Source organism: Cordyceps militaris (assembly GCF_000225605.1).
Source record: "Cordyceps militaris CM01 unplaced genomic scaffold CCM_S00001, whole genome shotgun sequence".
Classification (NCBI taxonomy): Eukaryota; Fungi; Ascomycota; class Sordariomycetes; order Hypocreales; family Cordycipitaceae; genus Cordyceps; species Cordyceps militaris.
In genome coordinates this window covers 6,099,337-6,115,362 of record NW_006271969.1, presented here as the reverse complement: position 1 = coordinate 6,115,362, position 16,026 = coordinate 6,099,337, and the positions used below count along the sequence as shown (strand labels likewise).

Sequence of the window (16,026 nt, the reverse complement as noted above, 5' to 3'; positions counted from 1 at the left end):
GTATTCACGGATATCAGGAGCGAGTTTCATTCTAGTTTTATTTTTTATATTGCTTTTGGGAAGATATTACCCCTTTGTGAGCCGTGTACGCCACCATTTTGAGATGCTCCACACTTGGGCAGGTCTAGAATCCGGGGTAGACTCGGCGGGCTTCGAGCTTCGAGACACAATCAGCCATCCATGTGCACCTGACCAACGCTGCGTTATCGGAGACTCTCTGGTAACTAATAGCCATGGCCATGTGCGGGGTGAGGTTGGTAGCACGCCCAACTGCTCCCAATACTCCCAACTCGATGATAAAAGAACCCGGCTCCCACGGCTTGGGCTCTGAGGGTGCACCAGCTCCCACAGCGCTTCTTTACACGTCTTTTACCACGTCCATCAAGAACCTCGCCATCTAACCTCTCCGCCATGACAACCGAATACGACGTCGCCGTCGTCGGGCTCGGCGCGCTCGGAAGCGCCGCCGCCTACTACGCGGCCCGCAAAGGCGCCAAGGTCATCGCGTTGGAGCAGTTTGAGCTCGGCCACGTCCGCGGCGCATCGCACGACACGTCGCGCATCATCCGCACCTCGTACGAGGCGCCGCACTACGTCGCGCTCGCCAAGTCGGCCTACCGGGACTGGGCGGACCTCGAAGCCGCCGCCGGCCAGACGCTGACCAGCACGACCGGCGGCCTGGTGTTTCTGCCCGAGGGCGGGCCGCTGTCGCCCGACGCCTTTGCGACAAGCCTGGCGCACAACGACATACCCTACGAGCTGCTGACGGCGGACGAGGTGCGCGCGCGGTGGCCGCAGTACAGCGTCGCGCAGACGGTGCGCGCCGTGTACACCCCGGACTCGGGCATCGTGCACGCGGCCAAGGCCGTCATGGCGATGCAGCACCTGGCGCGCGTCCACGGCGCGCAGCTCAGGGAGCGCTCGCCCGTCACGGCTGTGAAGCCGCAGGACGGGGGCGGTGTGGTGCTTGAGACGGCCGGGGGCGCGTTTTCCGCCAAAAAGGTCATCCTGGCGACGGATGCGTGGACAAACGCGCTGCTGGCGCCGCTGGGCGTCACGATCCCGCTGCAGGTCTCGCAGGAGCAGGTGACGTATTTCAAGCCCGCCGACGTGTCCGCGTTTGAGGCCAGCCGGTTCCCCGTGTGGATCTGGCACGCGGACCCGTGCTTCTACGGGTTTCCCGTGTACGGCGAGCCGACGATCAAGGTGGGCCAGGACTGCGCGATGAACCTGATGACGCCAGAAGAGCGCACGTTTGTGCACTCGCCCAAGATTCTGGACGATCTGTGTGCTTTTCTGAAAGGCTTTCTGCCCGACGAGGCGAGGGAGCCGCTGCGCACGGTGACGTGCCAGTACACGACGACGCCGGGACGACAGTTTATTCTGAGCGCGCTGGGCAGCCATCCGGATGTGATTGTGGCGCTCGGGGCGGCGCACGCATTCAAGTTTGCGCCGGCCATTGGGAGGAATCTGGCCGAGTTGGCGATGGATGGACAGAGTACGGATGACTTGTCCAAGTTTGGCATGCCGAGCGGTACTGGCGATGACTGATGGGGCAGGGTTGCTGGCATGTCGAGTGTGCTGGCGATGACTGACCCTGGTTGGCCTGTCGAGTGTGCTGCGATAATTGAGGCATGGTAGATTAAACGCTATTATATCCTAATAACTGCAATGAATGTAATTGAAGTCGATGAACTTGGTGAAGAAGAGAAAAATCGTGCTAGGAGTACAAATTAGGTTTACAAATTAGAAATTCCACCATACAAGTTATAGTGGGCCCTATATGCTTTTTGACGCAACAGTTGTAAAGTGAATTCAACACTGTCAAACTGTGTAGCCAGAATAGCCAGAACCTGCAAGACCAATTTTCAGCTGGTACTTACTTATCTCTGCCTAAATAAGAGGGACAGAGCAAGTGTAGACACCAGAGCACAAATAAAGAGCAAAACAGCACCGTCCCCCAAGCTCTTCTCCTTCTCTCATCCCTCCATACAATCATACAGCTTCAAGCTGACCAGGCGGGACAAATGAAACAAACTTGGTCTGTTACACTTGTACAACGAAAACGAATACAATTTCGGTACTTTGTTTTGACAGAAACGGCGCGGGGTATGTAGCCCAATCACGAGACGTGACTAGATGTACCTATTCGGACTACATCAAACATCAAGGTTGCGCAGCCTCGTTTTTCACTGATATTTGGGTTTATTCTAAAGTTTCTGGACCAAATTGTTGCGTGGCCTCTCGACTTTGCGGACAAACGCCGCATAACCAAACCATGGTTGCCCTGACGCCCTGACACAGCCGCTGGCGCAGCGGACGTACCGTGGAGTGGGGCGACAAGTGCTCCTATGATAAACTGACCGATATATACTATGTACATACGTACGTACATAGTGCCAGCTTGGTGATTAAGCCCAATGACAACGACAAACGCTGTGTACCTGTGGTGAGGGCACTAGTTACTGGCACCACTTGCACAGTGCACTTTAGTGCTTCGCCAAACCAGATCAGATCCCCTAGAGAAGTAACAAGTAACCCGGCTTCTGCTCTAACTGTCACGGTTTTACTTTGTAGTAGTGTCCACACTGTAGGAACTTGATGGACCTACATGAGAGAGTACCCTGGTACTCACTACCCACCCGCCTACCTTGTAGGTAGGCGACTTCATAGAAGGCAGGTGGCGCACAACAGAATGCCGGTACCTACGTCTGCAGGCACCGTGGGCCGTCAGGCTGGCTGGGATGGTCCCACTGGTCATGAGTTGTCCTTTGAACTATCGTAGCGCAAGATACCTTCAACTGCGAGCTCGTCTCTCTCTGCTCGAGGTACCTTCCACCGACTTGGACATCTGCCACCAACGACCGCCCGCCTTTTCAGCCTGGCTGGCCCGCCTCTGCCTTGGGCCTTTGGTCTCTTTCCCCTTCCCTTTTTTGCCTTTCCCTTGCTTCCCTTTTGCCTGGCCCGCCGCTTCAGCGTTGCCGTGTCCCACCGCACTAACTTTACAAGTCACAGTGGTCACAGTGCACCACAACTCAACTCAACTCCTCAAACTCACTCGTGTACACCAGGAATCCCTGGAATCCCACCTACGGCCACGCTGCACATCATCCACACTCCACCACCGTTATAACACTCGCAGGGTCGTCACGCTCACCACCCACCACCAAACACCATTGCTCGCCTCCATCCCCATCCCCATCCCCGTCCACCCCCCCGGCCTCGTCTCTTGCTCTTTATTTTTTCTCTTCTCTTCTCTTCTCCATCTTCTCCCCACCCTCTCTTTCGATTTTACATGTTTTCGTCAGACTCGGGCCCGTATTGTCACAATCGGCACCATGTCTGAGCCCGACCAGTGCATCATATGCCTGGACCATCTGCCTACGCCCGCTAACAACATCAATAACGGCACTTCCTCTGACGATTCTGTCCCCCTCGCCCTCAAAACCCAACTCCGCGAGCCCGATGATAGCTATCTCAACATTGTCGCTGCCTTGGACGGCTGCGAACACATTATTCACGATACTTGCATCCGCTCATGGGCCCAAAAGACCAACACCTGCCCTATATGCAGGACTCCGTTCCACTCCGTTCGCGTCTACAACGGCCTTGATGGTATGACAGTCACACCCGCCCTCGATACCCTGCATTCCAGTCCGATGAATTTTCCAACTGCTTGTCCTTTTTTCTAACCATTCGTCTACTTGAATAGGAACCGCCGTTTCGACATATTCAGTAAAAGACAAGAAACAGGTTGCCGAGTTCGACGTCCAGCAATGGCTCGGTGACAACGCCGAAGAAGAAGACGAAGTCTCCAACCCCTGCCCGGTCTGCAATTCCGCCGAACGAGAAGATATTCTACTCTTGTGCGACAGCTGCGATGCTGCCTACCACACCCACTGCCTCGGCCTCGACCACATTCCCGATGGCGACTGGTACTGCATGGAGTGCGCCCACGCGTTTGAGCTCACAGAGGAATCACAAAATGGCTCTCAGCCCGTCGATTCCGAAGCACCACAACCACACCCCAGGCTGGTTCGCCGACCCGCTGCTCGCCAACATCGTGGCTTGCATGTTCGCACGCGTGCGCGTTGGCGGCGGGCTCGTCGACAAGCTCGCAATGCCGAGTGGCAAGGTCCCTGGGGCCAGTTCTCTGGTCGTTTTTACGAGATGAGCGACCTCGACCTCGACAACCTCGACGGAGAGGACGAGGATCTCGAAAACTTCCGCCGATTTCAGCAGCTCGATCTCCATGAACTTCAACGCTGGCAGCAGCGCATGTCCATTGCCAACCGCCTCGGTGCCCACGATGCCTTCGTCAGCACCATCCCTCCCCAGATTAGTGAACGCCTGCAACCTGTCGCAACCCCCCCACCCCCTCCACCTATACAGGAGACTCGCGATGAACGAAGGGCCTGGGGAGCCCTCGACATGGCTCGTGAAGCCGAAGGTGCTCCTACGCCTGGAAATGCACGCAAGCGCAAGGCCACCTCTTCCATCGCATCCCCTGCTGAGCCTATACCTGAGCCCGAGAGGAAACTGAAACGGCCACGAACCCGCCGTTTACCCACACATGTCGAACCTTCTACCTCTGCTCCATCTCCCGCTGCGGCAGGTCCTTCCAATCAACAACAGACCCGGCCCGGCATTGACACTGCCCCTGTTCATGGTTCACCGTCGCGAGCAGGACAGCTCCAACTAACACCAATCGAGCCCGCCCTTGTTTCTGCCCTACTCAAGGAACTGGAACCCAGTGCGCAGTCGGAAGATGAGAATGGTGTGGCGCTACCTATGCGACAGATGCCCGATGCATCCTCTCCCGCCATATCGCCTTCAACCTCAAATCATAGCAGCCCGAGGGCCATGTGCTTGACACCACCCCCGCTCCCCCGACTGAATGGGCGCCCTACTTCCCCGACGCTTTCCCTCAGCACCCATATTGAACCCGTCTATGCTCCTGCCAATTATTCACCGAACCGGTACAGCAGCGACCACAGTGACTCCGAGTCACGGCTTGCGCGCGCGGAAGCGATCCGAACAGTGGAAATTCGCCAGCCAAGACCTCGCCGGCCGCAAACCACCATTGCACGCACGCCAGATAGCTCTCCGACCAGGCTCACCATGACTCAAGAGGACAAGAGAAGCATCAACGACATTGTCAAGTCGGCTCTGCGGCCACACTGGCGTGCGCAGAAGCTGACAACAGAGCAATATGCAACCATCAATCGAGATATTTCTCGACGACTGTACGAAGAAGTCAAGGGTGCCTCGGTACTTGATCAAGCCACCCGGCGCAGATGGGAACAAAAAGCGGACAAGGCTGTCGCACAAGCCATATCTGATCTGACAGCCGCTTGATGATGACAAGACGGCAACACAGACTATCATTGCATTGCAGGAAGGGAGGCGTTTTATTATTTTATTTTTCAGCGACGATAATGTCTGCAATACTCGTTGGCTATATGCGCTGTACTTCTTTTATGACTTATTCTGATTTTTGGCAACCGGGGTGATCCAAGCAAGGCGTTTCAAGGACCAAAGATCTGTTGGCAGAGGGTCATTTTCTAGCGAAATTTTTCTTAGCACATAGAACATGTCGCTCATTGTCAGCTGGAGTCAGGATGATTATGTATTTGAGTTTTTAGTTATGGTTCCCAGGGCGTTCGAAGCATTTGAAATATACACATGTCGCGCATGTCCCGAGCAGGACAACGACCAAACACGCGCTAAGGGCTTCCAAATGCAATCAATGGTTGAGTGTTTACATGACATGTCAGCAGTATCTATCTAACAGGACCCGGTGAGGTTTTTTGCAGGTGCCGCTAGCGAAAAGACTGCGATAGGAATTCTCTCGGCACTTATAAATGATCACGACGTTTTGGAGGTGTACAAACAAGTCTTGACGATAAGGAAAAAGTGCCTTGAAGAGAAGAGAAGAGGAGAAAGCTGGCGCGGTGGCCGACGTTTCTGCTTTTTACGTGGTGGGCACAATGCTGGCGGCCTGAGGATTCAGGTGCGCAGTGGTTACCTAAGCATTCATTTTGCTGCTCTGAAGCTTTGCTCTGTCGCGTGCTGAGGAGGAGGATGCAGTGGTAAAAAAAAGCGCCTAGCGGGTACAAGGTAGAGAGCAACTCCAAATTCTCTCCACGTTTCGCGCAGTCGAGGACAGGGTGAACCAACGTCCCAACGACAGTCATGTCCTCATCTAGCAGAGGAAGCCGGACATTACGATCCGTGCTATCTAGTACGTTTGTTTATTCCGCTCCGGTTGGTCAATTCGACTCGCCCCTTGCGAAGGAGAAAGTCAACAGCAAGCCAAAACGACGAGAATCCCCTTTTGCTAACAGTCATCATCACCAGCTTCTGCTACTAGCATCTGCTCCCGCTGCGCTGCCACCCGAACGCACCCCTTGCGCTTCTACTCTGCCGTCAGCGTCATCGACACCACCACCACCGCCCCTTCCACCTCACAACCACCCGCGTCCGCCGCCACCGCGTACGACATTCGCTCCGGGCTGATTCTAACACGCCCGCCGCTCCTCACCCGTCCGCTGCACCCCTTTGAGAGCGCCTTCTTCTTCTACCAGAAGCGTCTCGAGGAGCGCCTCAACACGGCCTTTATCCCGTCCATCTACTACAAGCCCGACACGCCGCGGCGCCTCGACTGGGACCTCAAGGTCAAGGAGCGCCAGGGCACCGTGGCCAAGGAGCTCGGCGCGTACCACGGCCACAGCGCCACGGCGTGGGACGACGAGCTGCTCGTCGGCGACCCGCTGAGCGCCCCCGAGACCGCCACCGCCAGTCTGCTGCGTGACGCCCAGGCCAGGATCAGCGACGATGCCGAGGTCATTGCCCCCGAGGACCTCATGGAGGTCCCGGCCCCGCGCCCCCGCCGCACCGAGGCCGACGAGCGCGGCGACGTCCGCCGCCTCGACAGGAAGCTCGACCAGACGCTGTACCTCGTCGTCAAGGGCAAGGACGGCTGGGGCTTTCCGGCCGACGTACTGGCCGAGTCGGAGAACCTTCACGTGGTACGTACACATATCCGAAAGAAGATAAAAAAACTTCGATGAAAAACAACTGACCATGCCTGTCAAAATAGGCGGCGCAGCGGGCCCTCCAGCAGGCCGCCGGCGTCAACATGAATACGTGGATCGTCGGCCGCGTCCCCGTCGCCCACCTCATCGACGAGCCCACGCGCGCCGCCGACGGCGCCGTCCAGAAAAAGGGCCGCAAGACGTTTTACCTCCGCGGCCGCATCATGGCCGGCCAGGCCGACCTCGCCGGCAACTCCCTCGGCTATACCGACTTTCAGTGGCTGACGCGCGAGGAGCTCGAGCAGGCGCTGCCCGCGGCCTACTTTCGCGGCGTGCGCAACATGATGTCGGATCGGTAGAGATGGCTCTCCAGTGTAAGACAGTGTAAAGCCGATGGACAAGCGAAAAAAGTGTACAAATAACAGCATGGCGGGAAAACGCAGGGGTTGAGCGGCTTGGTTGTTTGTGACCAAGTTGACATGTACAATTATCTTCTTCGCCTTGTGCGATATTCAATCTTGTTTCTCTATTTGATTTTCAAAAAATGCATATCAAAACTACAGAGGGACTTCGGCTTGACCAAAAAGGACAGAATTGCCCCTCGAGATGTACATGCACCACATGGCCGGATTGAAATTGCAGGCAACATGCATGAGATATAAACTAGTATGGAGATCAGCCCTCAACATAATGGCCAATATATATGACCATGTAGTATTGCTGTCAACAAGCAAAACATGTCCAAAACAGGAGGAAAAAAAATGGCCAACACACTTTGTCCATTTACAGGATATCCCCAGCCCACATAACTTGACAAAAAAGTTCAAATCCCCCTTTTCCAACGCCAAATGCTCCAAGCCAAATAACAAAGACACGGGCATCCGTGCCCTTCTCTCACACACACGCACACACATCCAACAGCCGAGAACCAACCCCATATTCATTCATGTTCATGTCCCCTCATTTTACTTCTCACACGGGCTTGGCCTGGCCCTCGACAAAGTTGAGAGCGTCCTCGCGGGGCACGCAGTTGACGCCGCTCGTCTTGTTGTGGAACGTGACGCCGTAGCACTTGTCGGCCGTGTGCACAATCTCGGGGCGGAACGTGGTGCAGATGAACTGCGTGCCGGCCTCGTTGGAGATGCTCTCGAGCAGGGCCGCGACGGCGGTGCGGTACTGCGCGTCCAGGTTGGCGTCGACCTCGTCAAAGATGACCATGGGGCTGCTCTCCGTCTGCTGCAGGGCAAAGATGAGGCAGAGCGCGCAAAGACCTAGCGGGGCGACGTGTTAGCATGGGGGGACGAGAGTTGAGGAGGAAGGGGGGGGGCTTACTCTTTTGACCACCGCTGAGCTGCTGGATACGCTGCTGCTCGTCTAGGTGCTTCGAGTTGAAGGAGACGCTGATGCCGACACCAATGTAGTTCTCGACGCTGCCGCGCGCTTCCTCGTCCGACTCCTCGAGGTCTTGGCGACGGTCCGTCCGGCGTTGAATGACAAGACGACCGTGACCGGCCGGCACTAGCTTCTGGAAGATGCTGGCAAACTCCTTGGACACCTGCTTGAACGTGCGCTCAATGGCCTCGTCCTTGCGGCGGTCCAGGTGCTCCACCAGCTCCTCGATGGAGCCCTGCGAGGCGTCGAGCTCCTTGCGGCGCTTCATCAGGTGGTCCTCCTGCTGCGTAAAGTTGCTGTACTGCTCAAAGGCCTTCTTGTTGACGTGCTTGTACTTTTTGAGCGCCTCGTTGACCTTTTTGAGCTTGTTCGTGATGACCTTGGCCTCCATGTTCTCGTACTTGTCAAACGCCTCCTCGGGCAGCACGCCCAGCTCCCGGATATTCTTGGCGCACTCCGCGGCCTGCGTTGTGAGGAGCGCCTTGCGCTGCAAGCTCTTCTCCAGGCGCTTCTGCTGCTTCTCGATCCGCGCCGAGATTTCGTTTTGCGCCTGTTCGCGCTGGCCGCGCTCGGCATGGAGGGTCTCGGCACGAGTCCTGAGGTTGTCGATCTGCTGCTCCGTTTCGTGCAGGCCGTTGGTGACCGTCTTTAGCGTTGTCTGTGCCTTCTTGAGCTCCTTTTGCACATCGCCCAGACCCCCAGATGTACCTGATGAGGCAGAGTTCTCAAAGGCTTGACTGTTGAGCTGGTCTAGCTTCATTTGCAGGTTCTGGCGGAGATCAACTTCGAGAAACTGTTTCCTGCGCTCCAGCTCTCGTCTAGTATTGCTGATTTGATTCCATTGCTGCTGAAGCTGTTGAGTCGTGAGGCTCAGACTCTCAAGTTCCTGCTCTTCAACCGCAGTCAAGCTCTTCTTGAATTCAGTGCTCAACTCAGCTTCGTGAGCAGCTACCTCTTCCATGAACACGCTCATGTTCTTCTCCACAGCGTCGCGCCGTTTCATGGCAGCCTCAAGGTGAGCTCTCTCAGCCTCAATGTGCGCAGTCTTGTTCCGCAGCTCATGCTTCACAGGCTCAAAACCGTCCTCGGCCTGTCGAAGCTTTTGCTCTGCCTTCTGCACATTGGACATGGCTGCCGTGATTTCCTGGTCCTTGCGCTCAATCTGCTCTCTCAACTCGCGAGACTGCGTAATCAAGTCGTCGAATTCGCGTCGCCACTTGTTTGCAGACTGTACTGCTTCGAGTCGCGATTTTCTAGGATCAATGTAACCACCGGTCATAGCACCTCGTTTGTTGGTCGTATCACCTTCCACAGTGATACCGTCAACGCCATGGCTGCGAGCGTACTGTGCAGCCACTGCCAGGTTGGGGCACACAACAGTCTTTCCAAATACCTGCTGAAATGCCCTCTCATACATGGAATCAAAGCTGATCTTGCTGAGGAGTGGCACCGCGTCGCTTGACTTTGGCATGTTGATGTGTCGCGATCGGAGCTGTGCGAGCGGCATGAATGTGACTCGTCCACCACGCTGTTTGAACAGGATGTCGGCCAAGTAGGTAGCAGTGTCGGCGTTGTCGACAACGTAGTGGAAGAGGCTAGAGCCGGCAATCTGCTCAACCGGCAAGCGGTATGCTTCGTTGACTTGGAGCAAGTCAGCCAGGGTACCATAAGCACCGGGGATGTCCTGGTCTTGCTTCATTCGCCGAATGGTCGCGAGACCACGGGCAGTGGCTCCATCAACAGCGTGTGACATTTCTCGGTCCGCCTGCTCTTTCTCCTGGCGTGCGTTGGAGATGACTGAATTAAGCTTGTCATCCTCGCGGCGCAGCTGTTTGCGCTCGTCGTTTAGTTGATCCAGAGCTTGTCTAGCCTCGGCTGCCTGGTCGGCGTAGCCAGTTCTGTCGCTGCTCCAGTTGGCGAGGCGAGATCGCAGATCAGCAATTTCTTCCTCCCCATGGGCGATAATCTGCTGAACGCGCTGCACTTCCTCGTCAGCGTCTAGGCGATTTGCCTTTTGTGTGCTAGTGGTGACGGTGAGCTCATTAATCTCTTGCTTTAGCCAGGCGTCACGCTCGGACTTGTTTTTAAACCGGGAGCCTCGACTCTGCTTGGCAAAAAGACGGCTGCGGGTGCCCTCAGCGGCATCAAGCTGCCTGCGAATTTCAGTTTCTTCCTGCTTTCTCTTGTTGTACTTGGGAAGAAGCTTGGCGAGCTCATTCTCCTTGGCTGCAATATCACTCTGCACAGACTGTAGCTCTGTGGCTTGCTGAGTGCGTGCTTGTTCGTGGGCCGATTGGCCTTCCTTGAGATTTCTGACCTTGAGCTCGAGTTTTGCCAGAGTCTTGGCACTATCGCGGCGGTCCTCCTCCAGCTGACTGCGGTCAATTTGCAAAAGCTCAATCTGGCGCTGTAGTTTATGGATTTCGGCATCAAACTTGGCCATTGCCTTTTCACCCTGAATGAATTCGGCACGACGCGACTCGGTAGTATCCAGGCCATCTTGCCGCGCGTTGTCAATATCCTCCAGCGCAGATTGGATAGTGACCTGTTCACGGTGATGGTAGGCGTATTCGAGACAACGTCTTTCGCGATCCTTGTCCTGGAAGCCGCGCAGTTCTTCTTTTTCTTCTTGAAGTTCGGCCAGTCGCTCTTTGATGTATTCGAGGAGTTCGTCGATCTTTTCGCGCTTGTTGTTTGTTTCGTTCATAATCTTGAGTGATTCGGCGCGGCGCGCTTCGTAGACCTGTGTGCCCGCGACTTCCTTGAGCAGGTTGAGTCGGTCGGATTCTTTCATGTTTGTCAAAGCCGTGACGCGACCCTGCGGGACAATATAGTATGGGTTGGAGCGAGAGAAGCCCGCAGCTTCCAAAAGATTTGTGACGTCGGTCTTTGTGACTACTTTGCGGTCGACAGAGTATTCGTCCTTTTTCAAGCCAATGGTGCGTCGCAGAACGACTTCCTTGTTGCCTGTTGGAAAGCGATCGTCGCTGTTGTCGAAGATGATCTCGACGTATGCGGACATGACGGCAGAGCCGGACCCCTCGTGGAGGAGGCCTTGGCGCTCCTCACGACTCATCTGGGTGTAGGCATCACTCAAGACGAAGCGAATCGCCGCAAAGAAGTTACTCTTGCCAGAGCCATTGCGACCGACAATGACGTTCGTCTTGGGCGAGAAAGGCTCAATGACGGTTTGGTCCTTGTAGCTGCAGCGCGGGTCAGAGGGAGAGCGTTTGGAGGGTACGGGGTGTTGGGCGGGACAAACCTCTTGAAGCCCTGAATGATAATTTGTTTAATATACATGATGGATTGCGCTGGCGCTTAGGCGCAATTTGGGGGGCTGCAGTGAGTCCGCCTCGATTTGGCTCGTGGGCGGCAAGAGGAAGTCGTGATGAAGTGATGCGCAACGACGCGTCTGGTGTCTGGTGGCCCGCGATACTTGCTAAGTGGTACAGGGTCGCGCGTTTCGGCGGCATCTGCCATCCGCTATTCAGCCGGCCATGGTGTGGGGCGTGCACCGTGCAGCGTCCGTTTGCTACGGTTTGTCATGCAATAAGCGGGACGACTCGGCTTGCTCGATATGTGAATAACTCGTCTATATGAATACGTGAACACTACCTGCCGACTGTCGGAACCGGCAGCCGTAACTACAGTACATACAGGAATGCATTCCGTACCATTCTTCCATTCATCTCAAGGTTCTTATTCAGTTCGGAAAACGTTCTGTTCATGGAAAAGGTGTGCGCATCTTGTACAATAGCTGATTTCAAGCCAGAGCGGACTACAACAACAGAGCGATGAGATCAACATTTGTCAAACAGCATCTAAAATCAGCATCCACAACAAACTCAGTATATTGTCGAGATTTTTTCATGTGAATGAATGTATTTGCAATTCGTGCCTTTGCCGAAAGCCTTGGCTGGCCAAACTGCATGGCTCCGCGAGTCTGCCTCCACAACGCAAACGTGCAGGGCAGGCCGTGGCTTCTCCGAGACATGGCTTCGAGCATGCCGCACATTGCTTCGCAGTGATGCAGTGCACCCTGCATCGCGACGATCTCTGTCAGTTCTGCTGCGTGGCTCACATGCCATGCTGTCATCCGTCTAGAGGTGAGCATGTGCAATTCGTCGGCGTCAGGTCATCCAGTGGGCGCGTGAAATACGTGGCGAACAATACCATTGATCCTTCGTCCAACAAAATTGAACAAGAGCAAAATATAACCAAGCTATGACCAACTTCTAGACTCAAGACAATGTTTTACACCAAACTTGATAAACTTGCCGATTGATTGTTGTCCGCCGCCCCAACTTTCCATATTCGTCGAGTCAATGCGGGTAGATAAACCGAGAATCTCACTCACAGTATAATTACTCGGTCACAGTATAATTACTCGTTGCAATGCTTTCACTTTTCACAAGTTCATATCGTGGAATGTCTAGCCATTGTCGTTTCTCGCATTATGACCAACACTGCCGATTCTGCCGCCGCTCTTGAAGCGGCTGAAGATACACCACTCCTCCATCATCAGCACCTCAACCGCTACGGATCAGCCAAGCATGGGCAAACAGCAGAGCACGCGCGGCTCTCCCAGCTCATTGTGCTGTGTTACGCACGACTAATGGAGCCCATCGCATTCTTCTGCATTTTCCCCTACATGGCAGAGATGGTGCAACGCAATGGCGACCTGGCAGACGCTGACATTGGCTTCTATAGCGGATTGCTAGAGTCGGCCTTTTCAATCACCCAAGTCATTTTCTTGATGGCATGGGGCAGTCTTGCCGACAGAATTGGTCGCAAACCGGTTCTCATAGCGAGCCTTGTAGGCATGGCTGTTGGCCAGGTTCTGTTCGGAATGTCTACTACACTGTGGCAAATGGCTCTCTTTCGAGGTCTGACCGGTGTCTTCTCCAGCGCTAATCTTGTCATTCGTACTATGGTTGGTGAAAACAGCACAGCGAAGACCCGGGCGCGAGCATACAGCTGGTACTCTACGAGTGGCAACATCGCCGTCTTTCTCGGCCCGCTTCTTGGTGGTTTGCTCGTTGACCCAGCAAAGCAGTACCCGGGCGTATTCTCGGGTATTCCATTCGTGGAGAAGTATCCCTACGCCTTATCTGGGCTACTCGTCGGCTCACTGGGAATAACTGCCGCCGTCGCATCTGCCATCTTCCTGCAAGAGACTTTGCACTCTGCTCTTTCTGATCAAGGCGAGGAAGAGAATTACTGCGAAGACAAGCCGACAACATTCCAGATTCTGACATGCGCAAACATCCCACGCGCCATGTTCATCTTTGGCCAAGTTATGCTTCTTGCATTCTCTTGCACTGCCATATTTCCTGTTGTCCTGTACACAAAGGTCAGCATTGGAGGATTTGGCTTCTCCACGGCCCAGTCCACCATGTACGTTGCGATGCAAGGACTCAGTGAGACAACATGGCTCTTGCTTGTGTTCCCTTTGCTTCACGCCCGAGTCGGCTCCATGGGAGTTGTTCGCCTGTGCTCTGTGGCCTTTCCTTGTGTGTTCGCTGCCCATATATTGATGAACGCGCTCCTCCGCGACGGAAGCGACGCGGCCTCTGCCCTGTCGTCTATTCTAGTCTGGGTTCTGAAGCTTTGTGTCCCAGGAGTGTGGATGGCGTTTACAGCAGTGCAGTTGCAACTCAACGAAGTGAGTCCTGGACCTTATGCCCTGGGCAAGATCAATTCCATTGCAGAGATGCTTGCTAGCTTGGTGAGATCTATAGTGCCGCCCATCATTAGCTCAATTTTTGCTATTGGAGTGAGGGACCAAATTTGTTCCGGGTATTTCGCCTGGATTGTTCTTACGGTACTTTCACTTCCCCTTCTAGGGATTGTTGCCTGTCGTCCATCATGATAGTCTGGAATCCGTCTTACCTTCCTTTACATCTACGGTCAAAGAAGGGTATGGATAGGTGAGCGACTATCATTACTTGGCGTCGGAAGGAGATCGTGTTGGCGAAAAAGGGTAGAATTCATACAAATTTATTGACGGCACTGCAATTATTTCGTTTCCATTTTCTTTTGTCGTAATTACTTAAAATAAAAGAAGAAAGATTGCCACTGGTAATGGTCCAGCACGAGGACCTATGTATGGAGGGGTAATTGTACACTTGGCACCATATTCGGAACCGGGAGCACGCCGTCAAACTAATTCCACCAGAAGCACGGAAGCGATCAGCTTTAGGATCAGATAAACCCTTGACTACTTGTTAAAAAGCCGAAAAGCGCCAGCGTCGTGCCACCAAAGCGGTTGAGTGGGTTTAGTTCAATCTGCGCCTTTGTCCGAAGCCGGGGGGCCGACGGCCGGTCCCGAGAAAAGCACCAAACCGTCAAAGCTTACCTACCCCCCTTCACCAGCGGTGCAACGCACCACAAACACCAACAAGCCTCCCCCTGTCATCAGCGTCCGTCAACAGTCCTCGTCGTCATGTTGCGCTGGGGCATTCTGGGCACCAGCTTCATCAGCGACGTAGTGGCGCGCGCCATCGTCGCCAGCGACGGCTCGCACATCCAGGCCGTGTTCGGGCGTGACTCGGCGCGCCTGTCAGCCTTTGCATCGCGGCACGGCATCACGACGCAGTACAGCTCTCTGGAGGCTCTTCTCGCAGACCCCGCCGTGGACGCCGTGTACGTCGGGCTTCCGAGCCACAAGCACGCGGCGGCGGTGCTCCTCGCAGTCGCGGCGGGCAAAAAAGCCATCCTGTCAGAAAAGTCGCTGGCGACGACCATGGCGGACGCGCACGCCATGACGGCCGCCGTGCGCGCCGCCGGCGACGTCTTCTTCCTCGAGGGCCTCATGTACCTCGCGCACCCGGTCATGGCGGCGCTCGTCGCCGTCGTGGCCGGGGGCCGCCTCGGGCGGCTCCGCGGATTCTCAGCCTACTACGCCGCCGACATCGCGGCCAAGGCGAACCCGCGCGGCCGCGGCACCATCTACAACCTCGGCTGCTACCCGGTGTCGCTGCTGCACCTGGTGCTCGAGACGGCCGCCGGCGGCGCGTGGCGGGGGGGGAAGCGCACCGTGCTCGGCCAGGGCACGCTCGCCACGAGCGACGACGGCGTCACGTACGCGCGCGACGCCGCCCTCACCGTGCGCTTCGAGGACGCCGGCGTGCTCGCCACCATCCAGTCGTCCGACTCGTTCGGCAACGACTTTGCCTGCACTATTCAGGGCGAGACGGCGTCGCTGACGTTTGTCACCAACCCGTGGCTGCCGCCGGCCGGGGACAGCGTCTTTCGCATCAAGACGTACAAGGGCGGCGCCGTGGAGACGGTCACGGTGCCGAGCGCCATGGACGCGTTTGGCCACCAGATTCAAAAGGTCCAAGACTACGTCGCGTCCGGCGTCAGGGAGCCCACCCGGCCCTCGCCGAGCTGGGCTGACTCGGTCGAGATTATGGAGTTGTTGACCGAGTGGGAAGCCGACATCTTTGCGCGCCATGGTAAAGAGATTCAAGTGTAGAAAAGGAATGTGACATGAAGAAATAAAGAAATGAAGAAATGAGCCAAGCAGAGAATCCAGAGCGGCCAGCCAGAGACATCGAAGCTCTACCAAACAGCCCTACTAGGCATTAGAGGT

At 55.5% G+C, this 16,026-nt stretch overlaps 6 protein-coding genes across 6 annotated transcripts; 5 read left to right on the top strand and 1 right to left on the bottom strand.

The window, feature by feature from the left end:
* Window positions 1–411: 411 nt before the first annotated feature.
* Window positions 412–1,551, top strand: CCM_01890 (FAD dependent oxidoreductase; the record flags this gene model as incomplete). Its single annotated transcript, XM_006667044.1, has 1 exon — window positions 412–1,551. The coding sequence occupies one exon, from the start codon at window positions 412–414 to the stop codon at window positions 1,549–1,551; it is 1,140 nt and encodes a 379-aa protein (XP_006667107.1).
* Window positions 1,552–2,611: 1,060 nt separating this feature from the next.
* Window positions 2,612–5,358, top strand: CCM_01889 (PHD and RING finger domain protein, putative; the record flags this gene model as incomplete). The annotated part of the gene is made up of 3 exons (XM_006667043.1): window positions 2,612–2,781; window positions 3,143–3,615; window positions 3,737–5,358. The coding sequence occupies 3 exons, from the start codon at window positions 2,612–2,614 to the stop codon at window positions 5,356–5,358; spliced, it is 2,265 nt and encodes a 754-aa protein (XP_006667106.1).
* A 235-nt stretch (window positions 5,359–5,593) lies between these two features.
* On the top strand, window positions 5,594–7,396 carry CCM_01888 (50S ribosomal subunit L30; the record flags this gene model as incomplete). Its single annotated transcript, XM_006667042.1, has 5 exons — window positions 5,594–5,757; window positions 5,827–6,069; window positions 6,160–6,244; window positions 6,348–7,031; window positions 7,103–7,396. 5 exons carry the CDS (start codon window positions 5,594–5,596, stop codon window positions 7,394–7,396), a joined length of 1,470 nt encoding a protein of 489 aa, XP_006667105.1.
* A 613-nt stretch (window positions 7,397–8,009) lies between these two features.
* On the bottom strand, window positions 8,010–11,729 carry CCM_01887 (chromosome segregation protein SudA, putative; the record flags this gene model as incomplete). The annotated part of the gene is made up of 3 exons (XM_006667041.1): window positions 8,010–8,308; window positions 8,370–11,632; window positions 11,692–11,729. 3 exons carry the CDS (start codon window positions 11,727–11,729, stop codon window positions 8,010–8,012), a joined length of 3,600 nt encoding a protein of 1,199 aa, XP_006667104.1.
* A 1,156-nt stretch (window positions 11,730–12,885) lies between these two features.
* Window positions 12,886–14,301, top strand: CCM_01886 (Major facilitator superfamily transporter; the record flags this gene model as incomplete). Its single annotated transcript, XM_006667040.1, has 1 exon — window positions 12,886–14,301. One exon carries the CDS (start codon window positions 12,886–12,888, stop codon window positions 14,299–14,301), a length of 1,416 nt encoding a protein of 471 aa, XP_006667103.1.
* A 573-nt stretch (window positions 14,302–14,874) lies between these two features.
* On the top strand, window positions 14,875–15,909 carry CCM_01885 (oxidoreductase; the record flags this gene model as incomplete). The annotated part of the gene is made up of 1 exon (XM_006667039.1): window positions 14,875–15,909. One exon carries the CDS (start codon window positions 14,875–14,877, stop codon window positions 15,907–15,909), a length of 1,035 nt encoding a protein of 344 aa, XP_006667102.1.
* Window positions 15,910–16,026: the final 117 nt, after the last annotated feature.